We start from the raw sequence: 20,163 nt of genomic DNA on the forward strand, positions 1-20,163 counted from the left end.
AAAGGGAGACTGTGGGTGAAGATGGGGAAATGTCTCCAACCATCTGAATGGCTCCCATATGGAAGAAGGATGGATTTGTTTCCAAAAACACAGTAAGGGCCACTGATGGGTGCTACGAGGAGGTATTCTTTATTTCACTCGATATAAGGAAGATCTTTGTAGGAATTAGAGATGTCAAACAATGGGACAGATCACACTGGTGACAGAGGAAATGTTGAGGCTAGGGTTTTCAGGATTATCATCAAGACAAGTCCTCTATGAATGAGAAGTTAACCACATCACTCCTATGGCCCTTTCCAACTCTATGATTATATGTAAGGGAGAAAGATAAATGTGGATTAGCAGTTGAGCAGAATGCCCATTAGTGAACAGTTGACCAGACCATATATAAATGTGCTCTTGCAATTTTTAAAAATTATTATTTGAGGTTCTTACACCATGTATAAATACGCTTGGGCACTTTTGAGAAGAGGTAGGAACCATGCACACTGGCAGAGATTAATTAAAGTGCAATCTTGGTGAAGAATGTACGAGAAAAGAAACACTTAAATTAAGATTTAGGAAAGTAACAACTGACAGCCTAAGGGTGAGACTTGGTAATGCCCTGGGGTGCCATACTTCACACCTGTTTGGAAACTTCTTGTGAAACCCAAATGGGGACCAAGAATTTTTCCAACAGAGATTTCTCTGGATTGTGCTATCCTGTTACCAAATGATCAGGGTAAAAGGAATATTATATCTGGACATATGGATTGGTTTGGCTTTATCTAATCTGCCATATGGAACATGGACACAGTTGACTACTTGATTATTAATAAGCAGGGTTTTGATTGCTTTCCTTGTGCTAGAATGTCCATTGTGAGGAACTACAGCAGAGGACTAAAGCAGAGATCCAAAGGGAGAAAAGGAAGTCACTTTCAGGAGTTGAATCACAGAATGTTCAAGTAAGAATGGCCATTAAAACTCTTGCACCATAGTCATGCCACATTATGGATGGCCAAATTGAAGCCCATAGAAGTGACATGACTAGTCAAAGGTCCCTGAAGATGACAGATTGAGACCCAGATCTCGAGTTTCATAGTTCTATTACACCACCCATCCCTCTGGCCTAGCCCTACCTCACCCCCAGCCAGTTCCCCTGGGTGACTTATTATGTTGTTTGTCATGAGTATTTGTTTTTCATTAAAGATTTCCAGGGATGCAGACAATCATTGTCAATAACGATCTATTGCAAGTTACCGTGATATCAACAGCTTAATTCTTTTTGTCCAAGCAAATCTCTTTTCAGGTATTTTATACCCTTTGACTTGCTGGCTATGCATTAACATGGAGAACCTTCCTTCTCTGGGTTTATGCCTCAGCATGGTCTCCAGGGAAAGCCTATTCTCTCACAAGGTAAGTCTCTTCCTGCCTCCAAACTTTCCTCACCAAACTTTTCCTGCACAACTGTCACATCAAACTTCCAAAGACCTTCCTCAAAAGCCTATACTACATAAAACAAAAATTCTTTAGCCTGGCCATCAACCTTTTCCTCTTATCCGCTTTTCTTTCTTTCTTTCTTTCTTTCTTTCTTTCTTTCTTTCTCTCTTTCTGTCTTTCTGTCTTCTTTCTTTCTTTTGTTCTTTCTTTCATTCTTTCTTTTTTAAAATTTTTTAAATGTTTATTTATTTTTGAGAGAGAGAGAATGCAAGCTGGGGAGGGGCAGAGGGAAGGGGAGACACAGAATCTGAAGCAGGCTCCAGGCTCTAAGCTGTCAGCACAGAGCCTGATGCGGGGCTCAAACTCAGGAACCGTGAAATCATGACCCAAGCCAAAGTCGGAGGCTTAACCGACTGAGCCACCCAGGCAGCCCTCTGACCTGCTTTTCAAACATTATTTTTCAGACTTCATTCACCTCTGTGAGGCTCCTTTGTATTCTGGATTTGTATAACGTATCACTTTATATTTTAATTTTTGAACCTTAAATAGCCACCTATTTCTGTGACTACATTATAAATTCATTTGGTGAGTGGGGAAGGATTCAAATATATTTTATTTTGAATGCTTAAACACTGAGAACTGGTTCTACTATGGGGAACTACCACATAAATATTCTTGGATTGATTGGAAAAATGAATGAAGGAATGAAGAGTTACCAAATCTGCCAAGTTTGTTATAAACTTAAAGGACTACTTCAGGGGCGCTTGGGTAGCTCAGTTGGTTGAACGTCTGACTTCGGCTCAGGTCATGATCTCGCGGTCTGTGAGTTTGAGCCCCGCGTTGGGCTCTGTGCTGACAGTTCGGAGCCTGGAGCCTGCTTTGGATTCTGTGTCTCCCTCTCTCTCTGTCCCTCCCCCGCTCATGCTCTCTCTCTCTCTGTCAAAAATAAGCATTAAAAAAAAAAATTAAACTTAAAGGACTACTTCATATTCATATGAAGTCCGAGTATAAGATATTAAGATTGATTCTTAAAAACAAATATGAATGGGGCATTGTGCCAGTAACACAAAGGCAGACAATAATAATGCTTTGTATTCGCACAGAACTTCTGTTTGCAAAGGTTTCTCAGTGCAGTATCTCTTTTCCCTTCTCACCACAAGCCTGGGTAATTAGCACGGCAGGGATTATCGTGTTGACTTGAAAACTGACAAATTTCTGTAAGCCTCAAGTCCTCATCTATTTGGGGAACAATAACATTAGGGGAGTTGTGATGGTCAAATGTGAGACCATTGAGCAAACTTGCAAAGAATGGCCAGTGCTGTGCAGACGAAAGAACATGTTATGATCCCCCCTGTTTGAAAGATGAAGCCCTTCAATGTACAATCGTTCAGTGTCTTCCAACCTAGAGATCCACGTTCAAAGTGAGGGACAGTTACTCCATACATTTTGAACAACTGATCTCACGCCCCATATCTCTACCTACTGAACAAAAACAACAATAACAGACACAGTTATCTCTCACAGTTATTTACAATGGCACCCAATAGGATGATATGCATCTAGGTGAAAACGAGATGCTAGCAAAGCCTGATTAGCACATCTGTTTTAATTTTAGCCATGCAGGACAACCATATAGCACAAATACAAAAATTAAAATTATAGCAAAACTACTTTGGAGACAGCAAAATGTTAAAAAAAAAAAAGGTTCTAAAGATAGTCAATTGATACATTCTTAATAAGACAATAGTAAATAGGAAAATCTAGAAGATAGCAAAATTACAAAGCATAAACCTGTATACGATGCAGCCCCAGATCCCGAAGATGATAAATCTATATAGTAAAAATACGACTGGTTAAACCACAAGAGAAACACGGGCATTATAAAAGAGACATTGAAAAAGTTAATCAAATCCAATGCTAGGTAAGTGGTTTAGCAACACCAGAAAAACACCAACTTCAGACCCAAGTGACATGACCCTTTTGTAATTTATACCAATCTCACCGGTTATATGCAAAATGGCTCAAACATTTGTGATAATTGGCAGAAGCGCCACACATTAAATAACTCAAATCCCTCTGGTCCCAAGGCAGCGAAGCATCTGAGAAGAGCTAGCTTCTCACCACCAAAGGAGGGCCTGGTGAAGTTACCAACATTTCATATTTTTAATAAAACGTGTACTTGTCTTATATCTGACTTAACTGGGACCAAGGCCAGAAAACCCAAGTTAATTTAGTCTGAGGCTGTGCAGGTCAGAGTGTGCCGTTCATGGTACATTATTTGTTTCTTTTGTGTGTGTGTTGGGGGTGGGAGGCGGGGGATGCTTGCTGCCTCTTGTTATTTTGAGACCCATAACAGACAGTCTGCAGGGCTTTCAAGGAGAGAAGGCCTCAGAGACAAGGCTGAAAACTGCATGTAACAATTTCTGGTTTTAATTCTTCTGGATGTTACTGCTATATCACTAAGAAAAATGCTTATGCCAGTAAATTTTGAATAATTACCTCCAGGTAATTATTGAATGACTTCTTGCCAATGATAAATGGATGTAACTCATTTTGACCCTCCCCACCCACGTAGTTTTGATATGATTTTTTAACTACTCTGTGGGTTACCATTATGATTTAATCTAGCCTTTATTTCTGGATTCCTCACTTGATAAGACAAGGCTACCGCCATGCCTACCCTTCCTCCACTCGCCTTCCTCCTTCTACTTCCAGTCTCTGTCTTCCATACTTTTACATTGCAATGGGCAATAACATTTACATTCTGCTCAGAGCTTTGGCTACAGGCGTCAAAGAAAAAATAAAAAAACAGTGCTAACAGTAGAGCAGCCATATAAATACTGTTCTCTGCAGAGGAAAGAGTCATGATTACATTTCCTTTGTTACAGTTCCAGTTGTATGGTCCCCTCTGCCACTCAGCAGAGGGCACGCAGACGGGAGCTTTCTTAGTTTCTAGCATTTGCTTAAAATAACGGCCACATATGACTTTATATCTGAACTATATCTTCTTTGTTCAGTATTTTGTTTTTCTTGGAATTTCAAATTGCCTTTTTTTTTTCTTCTAGAGAAAGGAAATCTCTGTTTTCTTCACGATATCTCTAATATCTTCCAGGTTCTTATCCATGCTATACATTGCTTGGATTAATATATGTTTTAAAACCTATAACGTTTCCTCTTAAACAAAATGAGGATGAGAGGAACCTTGAGTTTCTCAAGACCATATTCTGTCTTGAATTCTCTCACATAATTTACTCAACTCAACATGTTGAATACATTAGTAATTACAAGCATTTTTGTTATTTTTGTTTTGGTAACAAAAATCAGCTGCTGATATTATTGATATGTCAGCATTAAATTTTTCTCTCTTACAATCTTTGCTTTTCTCCTTCATTTCCTGTTACAATTTCTGGTGTATGCACAGAATCCCAATGCCAGGTATAGGCAAGTAATTCTCAGTATGGAGAACAACAGAAAGAAAAGTGTATTTGTTATCAATGCTTTTAGCACGAAAACAAAATACACATTATCTTAAGGAGTGGAGATTTTATGGCTCATTGCTACCTGACATCCTTGTTCCTGCTAAGGAAGTCAGTGGAGAAGGGAGTATTATTTTATATTTGGATGGACTGGAGTCAATACCATTCTAACAGATAGGTTGCCAACACTCTGTATTGGCAGTCAAAAATTTATAAAATAGCTACTGGGAAGAGTTTTTGGATGGGCGCAAGAAAACCAAATTCTTCAAACTGTTAGTTGCCTTAATTATTAGTTACTAATTAATTGTTCTGCTGGTCATCACCAAAACATCACTGAAATAGTTCACTTGGCTCATCACTTTTGGCTTTTGAGAAACCAACTCCATTGCCAGGTGGCCATTCCAGTTCATTCTGCTTCAGAAGTTCTGCACCCTGTCTAGTTCCAGGTCTGCTGACGGACTTACCTTCCACTTCCCCACCAGAGGCAGCAATTTTGGAGAGGTATAGGTATGTTGTTCCAACGACATCATTTTTAGTAAGACGGTCCCTGTGTAAAAGAATAGGTTAAGGCTTCTACCTATGAAGACATAGCTTCACTTCAACAATAATAAGGTTGAGTTGGAAAAGACGCTATACCTCAGAAATCATCCTGTCCAGCGGGCCTCAAGCTTTACTGTACTTTAAGAATTACTTGGAAACCCCAGCTCTCATCTCTTATCCAAGCTTTTGATTCAATAAAAGCAGGGGTGGAGAACAAGTACCCACATTTACACAAATATATATCTCAACTGATTCTGATATGGATGGTCCTCCAACTACCTATTGAGAAACATTAACTCGGCAATTCATTTCAGCTATGGAAACTGAGGTTTTTACAGACAGGTCAAGGGGTTTGCCTATGGACACTCAATACCGTTGTCATAAAATGAATGAAACAATTATAGGTAAGTTATCTAATGGGTGTAATGTAATCACATTACATAGGATAAGTGTGTGTGTCTGATTTTATCATGTTCATACAGATTACTCTGATGGTTTAACAACTACAATGAATGGGTCTTTCACAGGGAGAACAATTCCCTTCCAATTCAGTTCAAATATTTATTGAGCACCTATTGTGTAACAGCTGAGGGCAGCTGAGGGCAGTTGCTTGCCTAGAACCTAAATCTTATTTGTATGGTAGGGACAAATATTCCCACTACAAGTAAATACATTATTATTAATCTTTCCATGGATATCACAGAAAGTATGCAAGTCTAACCCATGAAGTGGCCTCTAGATGGGCTCAACAGTAGGTGTAAAAAATGAGGTTTCTATAATAACATCTCTGTGCTTAATTCAACCTATTCTTCCTTTTTTTTATTTTAATGTTTATTTATTTATTTTTAGACAGAGAGAGAGGGAGGAAGAGAGACAGAGAGAGATTGGGAGGGGCAGAGAGAGGGAGAGAAAGAGAGATTGGGAGGGGCAGAGAGAGGGAGAGAAAGAGAATCCCAAGCAGGGTCTGCACAGAGCCTGATGCAGGGCTCGAACTCACAAACCATGAGACCATGACCTGAGTGGAAACTAAGAGTCAAATGTTTAACCAACTGAGCCACCCAGGTGCCCCATTTCAGGCTCTCCTTTATTCAATCTAATAGTATACCCACTCTGAAATCTAAGACCCCATGGAAGAGAGGAAAGGTTCAGTATTTGGGGGAAAGACAATACTACAGTGTAATATTATTATACTGCATTATAGTAATGGTCTAGGTTACATACAACCTTATACATTGTATAGTATAATAGTATTAGACTATAAAAAATGACTAATGAAACACAGTTTTCCTGAGAAGAAGTATTACTTAAGGATATTAAGTCACAAGCATGGTTCTTGAATCTTTTCTGTTCATCCAAAAGGATCTAGACTACATTTGAAGAACTCTTAGCTTCCCCCCAGTTGTGCAACTACCCTACAAAATATGTAACCTAAGATTTGGATCCAAGGATTCCTTAGTTAAACAGGGCCTGTCTCTGCATCCTAGTCTACACTATTGCTTTGGAGGGGGCAGATTAGTTCAGAAAGTAACCACATTTGCAGTGACCACAGACGACTCTGGGATGGCTCAATCCACAACCACTCACTGCAAAGCCAGTAAGCCAGAGTAGTCACCTGAACTCTATAGGTCCACATTCACATTCCTGAGAGTTCCTGAGGCCCATGGAACACATTCAGAATGTTGCCTGAGGGTCTCAAGTGCTAAAATCAAGCTTACACTCCCTGGAAGGGGTCTTCTGTCTTCACGACCCTTCCATGACCTTCAATAAACTGTGATGTGGTCACTGAACAAAATGAAATTTACTACCTCTTCCCAAAGTGCCCTTTTGCCATAGTACTGGGAGGGTGCCAATGCAAAAGCCAAATACATTCTGTCAAAGGAAAAACTATGGGGACAGCCAGACAGGGCAGGGGCCCAACTCAGTCTCTAACTTTCCGAGTGACTGTGAGCAAGTTACCTGACCTCTCTGAGCCTTAGTATCTTCATCTGTAAAATGAACTGATAATAGTCTCCAACTGAAAAGGTTACTCTAAAGACTAAATGGGATATTACAGTTAAGTCACATGGTACAGCACTTAGAGTGCCCCAAAAATGGGAGCTAACACCAGTATAAACGCTGATGATGAGGATGATGATGGTATTTGCCATTTTCAATCTCAAGGAGTTAAGGACTGCCAACTGAATGCCTCATCCAGCTAGAACATGCACAAGAATGGCCTTGTTATGGTCAATCCCCGCTAGGAGGGTGATCTAGTTAAAATTCCACCAGAATTCTCAATGAATTTTCTTTGCATTCAATCAGACAGGTAGCTTTCTCCATTTTCCTTTCTAACAATAACAGAGAATAGCTGTTGAAATGTTTTGGTGATTCTTCTCAAGCAATGGTTCACTCCATTTCTGAAGTCTATTTTGGACAGCCTAAACAGTATTTAAATCCTTGATTTCTTATCTTGGGGTGTTTTCAGATTATTTTCCCCTTCTTTGTTTACGAGCCAATGGAACGAAGATACACAAAGCTTTTCTGTAGCAATACCATTAATAATTTTTTTTAAAAGAAAACACCCAATTCCAGGAGCGGTTTATCACCTCCCTCTAGAAGAAAAAGAAACAGGCTGAAAAGTAAGAGTTAGACCATCAGAGTAATGTTCTGCAATATCCAAGTGTTCAATTCTTTAATTCTGAATTAGACACAAATTTGTTTTTTAACTCACCAGTCATATATTGTTAGCTTTATTTTTTCACACATCGAAGGAAACTGTTAAAAAGAAACAGAACAAAGTAGTTGTTTCTCAACTTATTCAGTAACTATTAAAGTAAGTAGTCTTATTTTTCTGCAAGAAAAAAACATCAAACCTTGATCTGAAGATTAATGACTTGGTTCCACTCAGGGTTTGCATTTTTCTCAATTATATTTGTGCAAACCTGTAAAATCATCAAAACAAAACAGTAGATATTCAAGATTCTAATTTCTGCAAGTTCACATGTATGCATACCACATTATGACTCTAGCAGTCTATTTAGCCAGTTACATACTTAGTAACCTGGTTAAAGTCTATTTCTCTTCTATTAGGTAAAATATAACATGGGTTTAATATTAATCTTTGCTTCATCTATGCACTAAAAGTTACTTTTCAATCGTCAGATTTCTAACATTGGATTAGGGTCATGTTGCAAGAGTTAATGTTTATTGAGCACTTACTGCATACTATCTAGTGAGCATCTCTTCATTAACATATGCACACAGATCTTCTGATCCTGCCCACAAGCCCCTCTCCCTGCTCCCCAAACCAGCTCCTGTTAGAACCAGTCACCACATCTCTCTTCCCCGGACATGCCTCACTCCTGATACCACAGCTTTGTCCAGATGCTGATCTCCCCGGGGTGCCTGCCGTTGGCTCCTGTCTGATGCACACACCCTCTCCTGCCTCCTTCCTTTCATGGCACTCCCTGTGTAGCAGTCTCAGTGAGCTCTCCAGGCATGCTTAAAGTCCAGACCCTACTCTGGCTCATAAAACCCTGCCTACCTTTCCCCACCCCAAATCTGACTTCAGCTCTTAGCTTCCCCCGGCTCACTGCACCCCAGCCACATGGGGTGTCTTTCACTGCAAATGTGTCGCCTCCTTGGGAGCCTTTACACCTGCTCTTCTCTCTTCCTGGAAGCCCCTGCCCTCCAGATCTCACATCATCCAGGCCTCTGCTCAAATGTCACCTCCTCAAAGGTGTCCCACCTGCTAACCTAGCAAAGCCCACCTCCTCTCCCCAGCCCCCAGCACCAATCACTCCTTGTCCTCTGCCCTCTTTTCTGCGTCATACATGGTATTATCTGAAATGATTCAAATACTTATTTGCTTGTTTATTGCTGTTCCTTCTGCTACAAGGGAAGTTCCATGAGAGCTGAATTCTCTATCCTTAGCACACGGGACAGTTTCCATATTTAATAGGCTCACAATAATTACTTAACCTAATTAATTAACACTTTCAACAATCCTATGGGATTATTATTATCTTGATTTATAGCTCAGGAAATTGAGACTGAGAGCTAAAGGAATTTGCCTTAATTGCCTCTGGAGTGGGCTCAAGTCTAAACCGTAAATCTTGCTCCAGAACAGAGGGCTTTTCGACTGCCTCCCTTCCACCACGCACTGCCTCTCCTAGAAAGCAACACCTGGTCCATATGCGTGTGGTTGACCAAATCTCGCTCTCATAAGTAAATGGTTCGACTGTACAGAAGACGCTAGGTCTTCATGCCTATAATTAGGCATGGTGGTCTCGGATGTGCCTATACCAAGAGTCTCCCGGCTCATCCCTGTGGGCTGGGATGGAGCTCTCCTGCCTGCTCTCCAGTTCCGGCGGCTGGCTGGGGCCTGGGAAGTGAGAAGCATGTGGGGAGCGGGCAGCTGGGCATCAGGGGGCTATCCCCAACATTTACTGAGGATTGTTGTTGCCAGAGAGGAAGCTTGCCTTAGACAAAGACAAGATTTGGGTCTGAGAAGTAATCCAAATAATTCAGTGATAGTTTTCACATTCTATTCTTTCAAAAGACTGGATTTTCTAATTTGAGTCCTGCAAACTTTCCACTCCAAAATAAACCTGTGGAGAAGTCTGGCATGTTCCGACTCAAATAATCTGTGTTCCTGCAGACTTCCCAGATCATCAGGAGTCAGCTACTTTCACAAAGAATAAACAGGAATTCACTCCAAGGAAAGCACAGTGGTTTAAATATTTTTTCCTAGAGGCGTCTGCATTTAGATCACATACAAACCTTTTTCCCAGCAAAGGAAACTTCTACAAAAGGATCCACTAGGTTTTTTTTATCTGCATTGCCTCCGAATATTTCCTTTACCGTCTGTGAGAAGGCATCATCCACTAGAAAGCAACATGTCGCACAGCAGAGATTAAATTTGATTTTCTTAAAGGAACAGAAATCACTCAGCAAAATTAAAAATGTTCTCCTAAACATGAAGACAAGTTGCAACAAGAATTGTTCTCAAAAGTGGCAAGCAGGAGTAGCACTGTATTGCAGAGATTTTGTCTTAGCTAAGAGAAAAAAATGTGTTCTCCCCACAAAGTTTAAAAAAAAAACAAGAGCACCCTGAAAAATAAACCAATAAATTATTATATTGAAAATCAGTCATCCATGAAGAAAAAGTAGAATAAAGACAGTCCATCCATATAAGGTCAGAGGCAGTTCAAAAACTCATCCTGGTTTCAACTTGGAAATACGTTTTAGGTCAAAATAGTATAAGCCTAGTCGAGACTTATTTCTTTTTCAGAGAAATCCAAGGAACTTTGGCATGATCACACATAACATAATCAAAAATCACACATTTAAGCAACTATAAACACCATGTCTCTGTTTTAACAAACTAAGAAATGAATGGAGATCAATTCAATAGTCCGTGTAGGCAGTATAATGTGAGGTTTAATTTATTTACTTCATTTAAGATATCTCTGAGCAGAGATGAGCATTATAGGATGTTAAGCATTATAGGATGTTAAAAAAGAGGCGGGGTAGGTTCCCAGGGAAAGTAGCAAATCCTGAAGAGATCCATGGCTTGTACACAGAGTGCTATCTCCTGGGGACTTGGGAAAGGTTCCCATGTCCCAGGGCCCAGCGGGAAGCAGATAGGCTGGACAAGGCAGAAGGTTGCTGGGTCCTTGGCAATGACAAAGGAGTGGCTGGGCCAGTGTCTATGAGTAAAATCACCATAAGTGATTCTCTTAAATGCATCCAATCTCTTGTTACACGTACCTCGCCACGCAGTATTGCCAGATTTCTAGTTACTGGCACTTAACCATGTTTTGCTCAGCTATTTTTAATAATCCAATAACAAACACATTATTTGTTTCAAAAATGTCATATTTTCCCCTGTGATGAAAGGAGTCGGAAGTGCTGACTGCTGGCCACTCTTTTGTGTCCTCTAGAATAAGGAGAAGATGGAGAACACAAATGGAACAGAATGGGTCAAACGCTCAGTTAGGAGCAAGGACCAATGACCAACTGGCTTCCCCATCAGCCTGCTCAGGAAGCTTTCAGTGGGGCCAGAATGAATGGAAAGAAGTCCACGAAGGCCTTCGCAAAGAAAAACCAAGGATAGATAGCAACCAATCACTATTCAGAGCATGATGTTAGCACATGTGATCGTGCAGATAACTGGTCATCCTGGGGAAGGACTGAATCCATACGTACTCTGGGGGATGTCCTCTGCTCGGTAGATTTTCAGTAAGAAGGTCACCCACCGGAGGGCGATGCCAGCAGGGAGTAGCAAATTACTCTCCACGTCATCACTGTCATTATCACGATCTCGTTTCTCAGCCTATTGGGGAAACATGATTATAAATGATACCCATAGAAAAGCAGCACTTGGAAGGAGCCAAACTGATGCTTGTGAAATGAAACCAATTGGAACTGTTTCCATTAGGATTTCCTGTGCTTCAGGCTTAAGAGTTCAGCCACCAATTCCATGTCAAAATTAGTCTGCATGATCAAAGCTCGTATGTCTCTTCCACAAGAAAATAACGTGACCTTTTGTAATTTTATGAGCACTAAATAGGAGAAAAAAAGAGAGACAGTTCCTGAAGTTTTGCCAATTTCTCTTGGGTACTACCTGTCTCCCAGTTTGCTGTCTAGTTTCCTAGAATGACAACTGTCCCTTTAGGTAGCAATGCCTGGTTTTGCAAGTGAGCCATACTTTATAGGTCAAATGATGCAAGGGACTCTTGAAAACACACATATCTTTACTAAATGAAAAATCTACTCCTGGACACCAGGAAGGAGTCCAAGTGAGCTGGAATAATAGTTCTACCATGGAGAAAAGAACAACTTCCAAAAAATAGGAGGAACTGGAAGGTTGGGGTTATTGATTGGAAGTTGTGTTGCATTTCACAACTACTGACACCTACATGCTTAGCTCTTGGCCCTCCCTTTTTAGTGAAAACATATAAAAGGTATAGAATGTAAAGGCTCACAGGAGGCTCATCTCCGGTTCCCAGGATGAACATGCTGACTTTCATGTAACCTTTAGCTCCTGAGCTGGCATCTTCGGGGTCATTGAGAAGAAGCCATTTTCTCATGATAGCATGACCTAAAATAAAGAAGGATTAAAAGAACAGGGACACACTACAGATAAGTTGACAGGTCTGTGATTTCATCTGCTATAAGACAAACAATAATTTTCTCTGAAATATCATAATGACACCAAATTTGCCAGATGAGTCTCTAGATTGATGTCCTCTGCTTTGCACTGACTAGCCCCCAACCCCAATCCTGCCCTGGGGTGACTCAAGACTCTCTCTAAGCTCTATTAACTGTTTTTATAATTTGATTTTGATAAGATCAAAATACTGTCACAAAACAGAGAAATTGCCTACTTGTGAATGTTAGGATAATTACTATCAGATTAAAAAAGATATCCATATTAAGCTATTACTCATTCCTAAGTATACTTCCCCTTCCTCAATCAAGAAAACATTTTTATTATTCCTTTTTTGATCCCTCAGATTTTCTTGATTCCCAGAATGTTCAAGTTCATGGGGAGAAAAAATATTACTTACCAGGTTCATCATAAATGAATCCAACATCAATCTGGGAAAACATAATTTAAAATAGTTCAAATAGATTTTAAAATCAGTTTAGTCATTTCAAAGAAACCATAATTGCTATATTAAAAATGTTTTTAATGTTTTTTTTTTATTTTTGAGAGAGAGAAAGAGTGCAAGCAGGGGAGGGGCAGAGAAAGAGGGAGACACAGGATCTGAAGCAGGCCCCAGGCTCTGAGCTGTCAGCACAGAGCCCAATGCAGGGCTCGAACTCACGAACCATGAGATCATGACCTGAGCCAAAGTCCCACACTTAACCGACTGAGCCATGCAGGTGCCCCATTATTATATATTAAATATAAGACTCTTGCCAAGACTTCAGTTTCTTTGAGAACATTTCCTTCTTACCCTCTCCATACCTCCAGTGCCTTGCCTGACCCTCAATCAATCATTCCGAATGAATGAACTAACTAGTCTTAGAACTGGAAGGGACCGCGGAAGTAGGATAACCAGTATGTCCTGGTTTGCTTGGGACTTTTCCCCAAGCACAGAAAGTCTCACATTCTGTGAAATCCCTCAGTCCTGGGCAAACCTGGACTTTGGTTACCCTATGAGAAGTCACCTGGCCCAATTTCCTATCCAATATTCCTCTTCCTCTCCTCTGGCTAATGCTAATGCTAATGCTAATGCTAATGCTAATATTAATATAACCATCAGTTGGGCACTTCAATGTGCCAAACAGTGTACTAGTCTTCACATTGACTCCTTTTTACAGAGGAAACTGAGGATCAGTTGGCATGTGGCTAGTTGGTGGCAGACAGGTATGAACACATTCAGGCCTGATCCAAATCATTCTCTAGGACTTCTAATGACTGGGAGCCCTGAGAGGCTTTGAGAGGTAGTCCATTCCACGCAGAATTGCTGAGAAGCACCCACCAAGTATTTATCTTTAATTCCAAGATGGGTTACTTGGAAAAGCACCCCGATTCTCTTTCCTGGTTTGCTTGCCTTTCATATTCAAGATTTACAATAATTGGCTTTGTAGATGGAGCTCTGGGGCTGCCGGTAAGTGGAGCTGGGTGATGGGCTTCTTGCCATCAACAAGCACCCCTTCCCTCTGCAGCACTGCACTGGCTTCCATCCGCAGCTGGAGTGCTGGCAAGGGCCCTGATGTGGCAGCTTTCAGGTATTTGCTTTAAGGTATCGCACGTGTTGTACTTGGAAGTTGACTAGACCCAGGCCAGAGGACACTCAGCTGGTTTCTGGCCCCTGGGGCATTTGTGTCCTGTTGGCATACCAGCCCTCAGCAAAGACCGTGACATGAATCCCTCACACGTAACTTTTAAGATCACCCAGGTGAACAGCCGGATATGTGGCCAGGAACCTGATGCCTCATTACGAGAGTGCCCATCTAAGTTGAATGAAACAGACTGTTGGCACTCACCTTAAATTCCCCCATCAGACAGTCTGCCCGCAAAGAATGGGAATTATAAACCTGAAAGAAAGAAGAGCCATGAGAAGCTTATCAGCTTTATCCGGCAGTTAGAGAGCACCACCTTCCTACTCCGGAGCCCCCTTACCCGAATGCTGATGATCTCATCCATCAGTTCAGAAGGAGTTATGTGGACATTGTAGAAAAACAACTGTCAAAACAAAAGAGAAAAATGTTTGAACGTTTACAGGGGTGGACTCAGGTTTGGTGTGATCTAATGCTATAATTTGAGGGCCCTCCTAAGAAATTATAAAAACATAACCCCCAAATAGGTGTGACCATGAGAACACATTGCAGGGCCTTCAGAAAGACCCATAAGCTTAAGCTTCTTGAGCTTCATGGCAAACTCACCTTTGCATGTCAGAAAAAGGAAAAAGGGTTAAGTAACAACGGTAGTGTTTATGTAATGAAACAGAATTGTTCCTTTGGGGCCAGAAACATACTAGCTCACATAAAGATCTAAGGTTATTGCATGTTGCAATCCCACTAAAATGGGTGCTTAGGGCTTGCATGACCTGGAAAGTTGAGTTGAATTCCCTACAATTGTCCTGAATTTCTACAATGTCTACAATTGTCCTGAAAAAAGTTCTTTTTTTGCTTTTTAAAAATTTTTTTTTTCAACGTTTATTTATTTTTGGGACAGCGAGAGACAGAGCATGAACGGGGGAGGGGCAGAGAGAGAGGGAGACACAGAATCGGAAACAGGCTCCAGGCTCCGAGCCATCAGCCCAGAGCCTGACGCGGGGCTCGAACTCACGGACCGCGAGATCGTGACCTGGCTGAAGTCGGACGCTTAACCGACTGCACCACCCAGGCGCCCCTTTTTTAGCTTTTTTAAAAGACATCTAGGATCCACTCAAGGATTATACGTTACATTTGGTTGTTGTGTCTTTTTAGTTTCCTTTTATATAGAACTGTACTCCTGCCTATTTTTGTGGTTTATTTTTTCTATCAAGATCAGTTGTCTTATAAAATATCCCACACTCTGGATTTGCATGAATATTTCCTTGCTGTTAGATTCAAATTGGTCATTTGACAAGAAACAACACAGGTGATGTTGACACTTCCATGATATCACATCAGGACACACACTTCAGTTCGTCCCATTATCAGTGATACCAAGTTTAATCACTTGGTTAAGAAGATGTAGGTAAACTAGGGATTTTTTTTTTAGTAAAATTCTTTTATTGATTCCTGAATTGGTCTGCTTGGAGACTCAGGTATTTGATCTTTTCCCTTTTGCCCAGAGTTCTCATCTCAAAAAAATTCACTATAATGGGAAATTCTAAGGTGGAGATTCTTGCTAGGCTCCTGAGAATGTGGCTGAGTAAATATTTATCCTGCCTATGAATGCATTACACCTTAGGTGTCCAGTCACCCGCGGCCTGCCCTCCCTGCAGTCTGGTCTTCTTCACAGTGAACCTCTTTCCCAAAGTCCACTTTCCGGAAGTGCTCAATGCACACCCATGTCTCATGTCTGCTTTGACACTACTCAGCTGCGTGCTGGTGTCTACAGTTCATCCAAGGAAGAGAAGTGACAAGCAAGAAGATAGGTCTTTTGTGAATGAAGGTAGGGCCAGCTTGAACATAGGGGAAGAAGCTAGAACACAGGACAGAGCAACTGGTTCCTTTTACACATAGGGATATGGGAGAGAACAAAAGTGGAGCTGAGGCTAGGTCTGGAAGCTGTAGGGAGGGATCTCAGGGGAATGGGGATAGGAAACCCTGGAAAGAAGGCCTGGGCTCACAGAACAGGCAGTGGGACACACGCCTGAGGAATCTCAGAAATGAATCTCCTCAGAGCAAGGCTGGGCTTGGAAAAGTCCCCAAACTTATCATTTCTCTTCACAGCCCTGATCGTGGGGTTTGTGCTACCTGAGATGACTATCAAGGTATTCAGTGTTTTTGAGGAGTGTTCCAGAAGAGGTCAACAGAAGGACTATGTTCTCGATATTCAGGGACAAGAAAAACCTTTTGGCTCCTAACTGCTTTCCTTTAACATGTATTATTTTTCTAGCCATGTAGGTTTTGACATCTTTAAAAAGCCAGCCATGGTTGTCCCTGTGAAAACTGTAACATCTGCCTTAGAGCTGGGACTGAAACTCGGTATTTTTTTCTTTCATGGGCGTCCAGCATCAACTGGTCTTAATTGTGAAAATGTGCTGGGCATGCTGTTTTAAAAGTAACAAAACAATCACAGAAACGACTCAGTCACATGGACTCATCCCTCAGACACACCCTGCTGATTAGAAAGAGCAAAGGCAGATGTAGGTGACTTCACGGGCTCCATCCTAAGGGGTACAAGGATCCGTCAGGAGAGGCGCCATGGGGAAGTGGTCTAAAAACGCCAGCAAGACCCCGGCAGCTCTGAGAACCAATGATGACGCAGGACATGTGGTTTCAAGACCCAGTGGTCCTTAGAATGTTTAACGCGGGAACTTTTCGTTGTCTTTACCAGATCTTTGTCCATGAGTTCCCCTCCCACACGGAACAGGAGAGAGAACGCTGGGAGGTGCATATAAGTAGAACAGACGCATTGAGCAGAAACATGCATTATGCCCATTTACCTCATCAAAAAATGGGTTGTTCCCTCTCTTGATTCTCGTTCGGTGTGTCTGACCACAGACGTGGACCTTGACCACGGGCCTTATATTGTTGCCACTTAACTGCCGGCCCTCAATCACCCGGACACGGATCTGCAAGCACAGAAGGGGTGTTGTTACTGATCCTTCCCCAGTAAGGAGTCCTCGGATCCCCGTCAGCTCGCCTGCCTGTAAGGACCGCTGAAAGTAGGCCAGGGCAGCTTTGCCACACAGCGGCGTGCATGGACTGGGGTGGCCCCCATGCTCATTCCCAAGGTGGAACTGGGTTCCAGAAACTGAGAGCAGTAGTGGGACTGGAATAGTCCAGAGCTGGCCCTGGGAAAGGGTGGGACAGGGCAGAGGCCGCTGCTCCAACCCCAGCCTCCTCCCTGGTCTGCCTGAGCCTGGGATGCATTAACTCACTCCACGGCTGTCCGCCAACGAGGTGCCAAGAGCTACGAAAATGCAATACTGTGATTCTCTTCTCTCCTACCACCACCGTTTTATTTCTCTGATGAGCCTCATCTGGCTTGACTACGTCTACGTCTGCATGCAGAACAGAGACGGACAGCTCTTCTTTTCGGGTTTATGCCCTGATGTCCCCTTTTGCTAACTGAGCTGCTGCCCATAGCAATGGGTCTCTCCCGGAACACCGCGACTAACAGAAGCTGGACAATACGGCAGTAAACCAAACGTGGGGTGCGCTGGCTGTTCCTACCTGGAAGTCCTGGGGCTTGCTGGACAGCATCCGCCGGCTCTTCTTTCCTTTCGTGAGCCTCCGGGCAAGCTGAGCCTCCGACACCAGCCCACCTGCCCCCTTGGGCCCAGGGGTCCTGACTGTATTGTCCAATCTGTCTTCATCACCTCCATCTTCCTCCTCTTCTCCTAAAACACCAAAATGGAATGCCGTCAGAGATGGCCCTCACACCGTAAATGTCTGAACTCAGGTTTCCTGGACTCCGAGAGTTTTCAGTGTTCCTGAGGCAGGTGGTGAAGGAGTCGCTCCTTTGGTGACACTTATTTGGGATGTGCTGACTCGGATACAGTTTCTTAGGAAAATGTGTCCATGGGGCATCAGGGCGCTCATTCGGGCTGTATTCAGAGTGGCCAAGAGAACACCAGAGACCAAGGGGAGAGTGATAGAAGTCTCAGTCAGACCTAGCCAGAAATCACCCGGTTCTGATCTGGGAACGCCCCCCTGAGGTCAAGGGACCTTTCTGCAGTTAGGACACAGAGGTGAGAAAATGCCGGGGGAAACTGGAACTTTGCACAGGAGACTTCAACTCCAGTTTTCTTGCCAAGCAGACCAAGGTGGTCTCATGCTCTCCCTTTGCCCACCTAGTCTGTCACTTCCACACACATCTGTCTCCTCGTTATCCCCTTAGCTTCCCTTCATACTCGGGGCAGGGCGGGGGAGGTGCTTCCTGATTGACATAGTGAGAGCCTACTTCCTTCTGATTCTTTGGAAAACACCCCAAGTGTCCCTCACTCTCTTGAGTACGTCCAGAGGATCCTTCCCAACGGGGCCTCTCCTCTGCCTTCACACAGGCACAGATCTTTCTCTCCTTAAAAACAAAAACAAAAACAAAAACAAAAACAAAAAACTGATTTCTGCCTACTATGTCTCCCTTTCTTCTATTCACAGACTCTTTTAGACTCGTTGACAAATTTCAGTTTTTCTTATCTTAACAGACAAAAAGTGTGAACTCCTGCTAACCTGTGCAGTATAATTTAAGAGATCCTAGAAGACTAACTTGTCCAAAAAGTACCAGCATTTGCACTCCCTACCTTTGGATTCTGAAACTCCTCCTTTACAATGCAAAATCATGCAAGAGACTGAATTTCCATGCGAACACGTCTGTCAGTCACTCACATGATAGTATGAATTAGTTCAATCAAACTGCCATGTAGCACAGCTCTTAAAACTTGGGCTCTGGAGTCATATGGCTTAAGTTCAAATCCCAATTTTCAGCTATGTGAGTCTGAGTAAGTTTTATAATTTCTGTTTTAGTTTTCTCATTTGTAAGAAGGGAGAAATAATAGTATTTACCACAGGGTTATTGTAAAGATAAAATTAATGTATATGCAAACCTTCAACATGGCAAAAAGCCAGCCTACAAATTCATCTTTTTTCTTTTTTTTAACTTTTGTTGATGAATCAGTTTTTGCAGGAGCGCAGGATTCTAGAACACTTCCTGGAGAGCAGTCATGAGGTGGGGTGAGGGCTGGAACAGTCAGTAGGCAGCACGGGGGAGGGGGGCTCAGCGTGAGCAAGGGGCAGTTACAAGGAAGTAAAAGCCGCCCACCCACACCACATACTGCTTCAGAGCTCAGCCCAGAATGAACCCTCCTCCTCACCACCCCTCATTCACGCTTCGCCTATCCACCCACTTCTGTCTATGAACGTCCACCATGACCTCTTCTCACTAAGCTCAGGACCCTTTTCTGAGTCCTCACATTCCACCTAACATGGCCTTGGGCACTGGGACCCACACACACTTCTTTGCATCATGCCACACTCTTCCTGGCACTCTGACTGAACCTTCTCAGGTTCTGCATGGTCCCCTTTTCATGTCCTACTCCCCAAGTGTGACTTCCCCCTCTGTTCCTCAGCCCTCTGAGGTCTGCCCTGACACCCTCTGGATCTACGCTTTGGAGTCACAGCCCCTCAGAGCGTTAGGCTAGAGGGGCCTCAGAGGTCCCGGGTTGGACGTGCCCCTCCCCACGGCGTGCAGACGAGACAACTAAAGTCTGGAAAGCTGAACGAGCTGTGAGGTCATTGGGAGCTGAGCTGAAATGAGCACCCGGGTGTTCACCCTACCTCAGTGGCTTAAGACTGGGTCTAAAACCAGGCTGTGGGTGAAGGAGCCGCGGTCCACCTGGTTCCTCAGCACCTCTGTCAGGACACCAGGATACCCCGGAGAGGCTGAAGGCAGGGAAGGGCTACCTTTGCCCTCTGCAAGGTAACCTGGGTCTCGTTTTCCCCATCCCTGAAGAGGCTTCAGAAGCAAGGCTTGCCTGCCACCCATCTCTGGGAGCCCGGGTCTCAAAATGTCCCTCCCATTCTTCACCAAGTGAGCTCCTCAACTCCCTCAAGCCCCAGGTGAATACCCTGT

The 20,163-nt window shown here is 42.8% G+C and overlaps 1 protein-coding gene across 6 annotated transcripts in view; it reads right to left on the bottom strand.

Moving 5' to 3' along the window:
- Nucleotides 1-20,163, bottom strand: part of MYOF (myoferlin) — a 152,072-nt gene that overhangs the window by 77,931 nt on the left and 53,978 nt on the right. For 4 of the 6 annotated variants that reach the window (XM_011287427.4, XM_011287428.4, XM_003994218.6 and 1 more), the window contains exons 6-17: nucleotides 17,766-17,932; nucleotides 17,033-17,161; nucleotides 14,554-14,616; nucleotides 14,418-14,468; nucleotides 12,989-13,019; nucleotides 12,404-12,519; nucleotides 11,625-11,751; nucleotides 10,197-10,300; nucleotides 8,288-8,356; nucleotides 8,146-8,189; nucleotides 5,360-5,442; nucleotides 3,211-3,249 (exon numbers count right to left, since the gene is read on the bottom strand). In XM_011287427.4, coding sequence (XP_011285729.1) covers nucleotides 3,211-3,249; nucleotides 5,360-5,442; nucleotides 8,146-8,189; nucleotides 8,288-8,356; nucleotides 10,197-10,300; nucleotides 11,625-11,751; nucleotides 12,404-12,519; nucleotides 12,989-13,019; nucleotides 14,418-14,468; nucleotides 14,554-14,616; nucleotides 17,033-17,161; nucleotides 17,766-17,932 — 1,023 coding nt within the window. The remainder of the gene's footprint in view (nucleotides 1-3,210; nucleotides 3,250-5,359; nucleotides 5,443-8,145; nucleotides 8,190-8,287; nucleotides 8,357-10,196; nucleotides 10,301-11,624; nucleotides 11,752-12,403; nucleotides 12,520-12,988; nucleotides 13,020-14,417; nucleotides 14,469-14,553; nucleotides 14,617-17,032; nucleotides 17,162-17,765; nucleotides 17,933-20,163) is intronic. The other 2 variants (XM_019813549.3, XM_019813550.3) reach the window with 1 other exon arrangement.

The sequence above is a fragment of the Felis catus genome, chromosome D2 (genome assembly GCF_018350175.1).
Source record: "Felis catus isolate Fca126 chromosome D2, F.catus_Fca126_mat1.0, whole genome shotgun sequence".
NCBI classification, from domain to species: domain Eukaryota; kingdom Metazoa; phylum Chordata; class Mammalia; order Carnivora; family Felidae; genus Felis; species Felis catus.